Source organism: Chrysochloris asiatica, unplaced genomic scaffold (genome assembly GCF_000296735.1).
Source record: "Chrysochloris asiatica unplaced genomic scaffold, ChrAsi1.0 scaffold00124, whole genome shotgun sequence".
In the NCBI taxonomy this organism is placed as follows: Eukaryota; Metazoa; Chordata; class Mammalia; order Afrosoricida; family Chrysochloridae; genus Chrysochloris; species Chrysochloris asiatica.
The window spans coordinates 7,666,640-7,668,402 of record NW_006408642.1 but is presented as its reverse complement, the minus strand read 5'-3'; the positions used below and the strand labels follow the sequence as shown (position 1 = coordinate 7,668,402).

The 1,763-nt window shown below is 39.6% G+C and overlaps 1 protein-coding gene across 1 annotated transcript in view; it reads right to left on the bottom strand.

Moving 5' to 3' along the window:
- Positions 1-1,763, bottom strand: part of SETD2 (SET domain containing 2) — a 185,547-nt gene that overhangs the window by 112,736 nt on the left and 71,048 nt on the right. Inside the window, exon 4 of the mRNA XM_006868803.1 lies at positions 1,021-1,152. Within this exon, the coding sequence (XP_006868865.1) occupies positions 1,021-1,152 (132 nt within the window). The remainder of the gene's footprint in view (positions 1-1,020; positions 1,153-1,763) is intronic.

The window sequence follows — 1,763 nt, the reverse complement described above, 5'->3', positions numbered from 1 at the left end:
CAGCCAGGTGGCATCATTGATGGACTCAAGTGTGGCAGCAGTAGTGAGGTTGGCCCAGGATCAGACATTGTTTCGTTCTGCTGTGCTTGGGGTCGATATGAGTCGGTTCCGACTCGATGGCACCTGACAACAACAACGACAACATGGATTTCCAAGACTATTTGGCATTTTTAGGAAGGAAAACTGATGATATAAAGAAATTGTAAAGAATCGCTGGTTACAGAAAGGCTGCTGGAGGAAGGAAAGGCAGGATGAGTGTATACTATGAAGTGTTCCGAATACCAAACTAATTCAAAACCTAAATTCAAGGGCAACAAAACAGTATGAAGAAGTTTAAGGTGAGAGCAACATGAAATAATTCTGCATTGCAGATTTTTTTAGCAGGTTTGACTGTAATGTAAACTCATAACGCACAGTTGTTGTTAAGTACCACTGAATCTCAGTTTTGACTCTTAACGACCCTGTATGTTTTTGTTGTTGTTGTTAGGTGCCATTGAGTCGGTACCGACCCATAGAGACCTTATGCACAGCAGAATGAAACACTGCCCGATCCTGGGCCAACCTCACTACTGTTGCCACAATGTCCATCAATGCTACCACTTGGCCAATCCATCTCGTTGGGGGTCTTCCTCTTTTTCTCTGACCCTCCAATTTACCAAACATGACATCCTTCTCCAGTGAGTGGTCCCTCCTAACAATATGTCCAAAGTATGAGAGACGAAATTTGGCCATCTTGGCCTCCAAGGAGCCTTGTATAGGGTCAAGGTTTTCAAAGAGTTCAAACACACTGAAGTATGCAGAGACTAGGGACAGCAATATCAAGGTGGGATATTAAGCGTTAATCATATGTGCCCTCTTCTCACATGTGTGTGCTTATAATCTCCGGTTTTCTATTATACATCTAGAAATTTTATTGTTTATACTCATGAACAAGAGAAAGGTTAAGCTTTTCTCTACATTAATCATTCCTTTTAATAGAGAATTTAATAAAGGATCTAAAAAAAATTCTAATTTACTTACCATTCAATCATAAGAAGTCGATTTAGACAATCTTCCCCACAGGCGATTTCACCTTGAGTTCTTTCATCTTTAGAAAGAGGTGTGCATTCACATTGCATTCGCTTAATATCCCGATGGGATTTATTCTTCTTTCTATTAGGTAAAATTCCATAAAAACTGGTTAAATAAATCTCCTGGTCAAGGTGTAATATATAGCATCAAATACGTGCTAAGAATGAGTATATTAATGATTCTTGCTAAGTCAACCGTTCAAAAGGAAGAAAATAATCTCATCATCAACACTTCTAAGACTGAAATCACTAACCATTGTATTGTAAAATGATGAGAGAGGCAACCTGAGGCCTGGCAGACAGGAGGATGATGAACTCAAGTCTACGACTTTGGAACTCAACTCCTTTCCTAGGCCATTTCAATTACACCTCAGATTCTGAGTCATTTTACATGTTAGTAGTCCACACTGCATTCAGGAGAAAGGAGGAAAACTCACTAGGTTCAAATAGTGACACAGCTGTTAAGGAGCTATATTTCAGAACCGGTTCTCATTAACAAACAAATAATTGTTGAAGTACTAGGCTGAGGAAGAAAAGGGTGCTAAATATAAATAAACAAGTTAAGTCTTTCCTTTAGAGTTGCTGTTAAGTGCCATCTAGTCGGTCCAGACTCATAGTGACCCTGTATAGGGTTTCAAAGAAGCCACTGGTGAGTTTGAATAGCCAACCTTGTGGTTAGCAGTCCTATGCTTC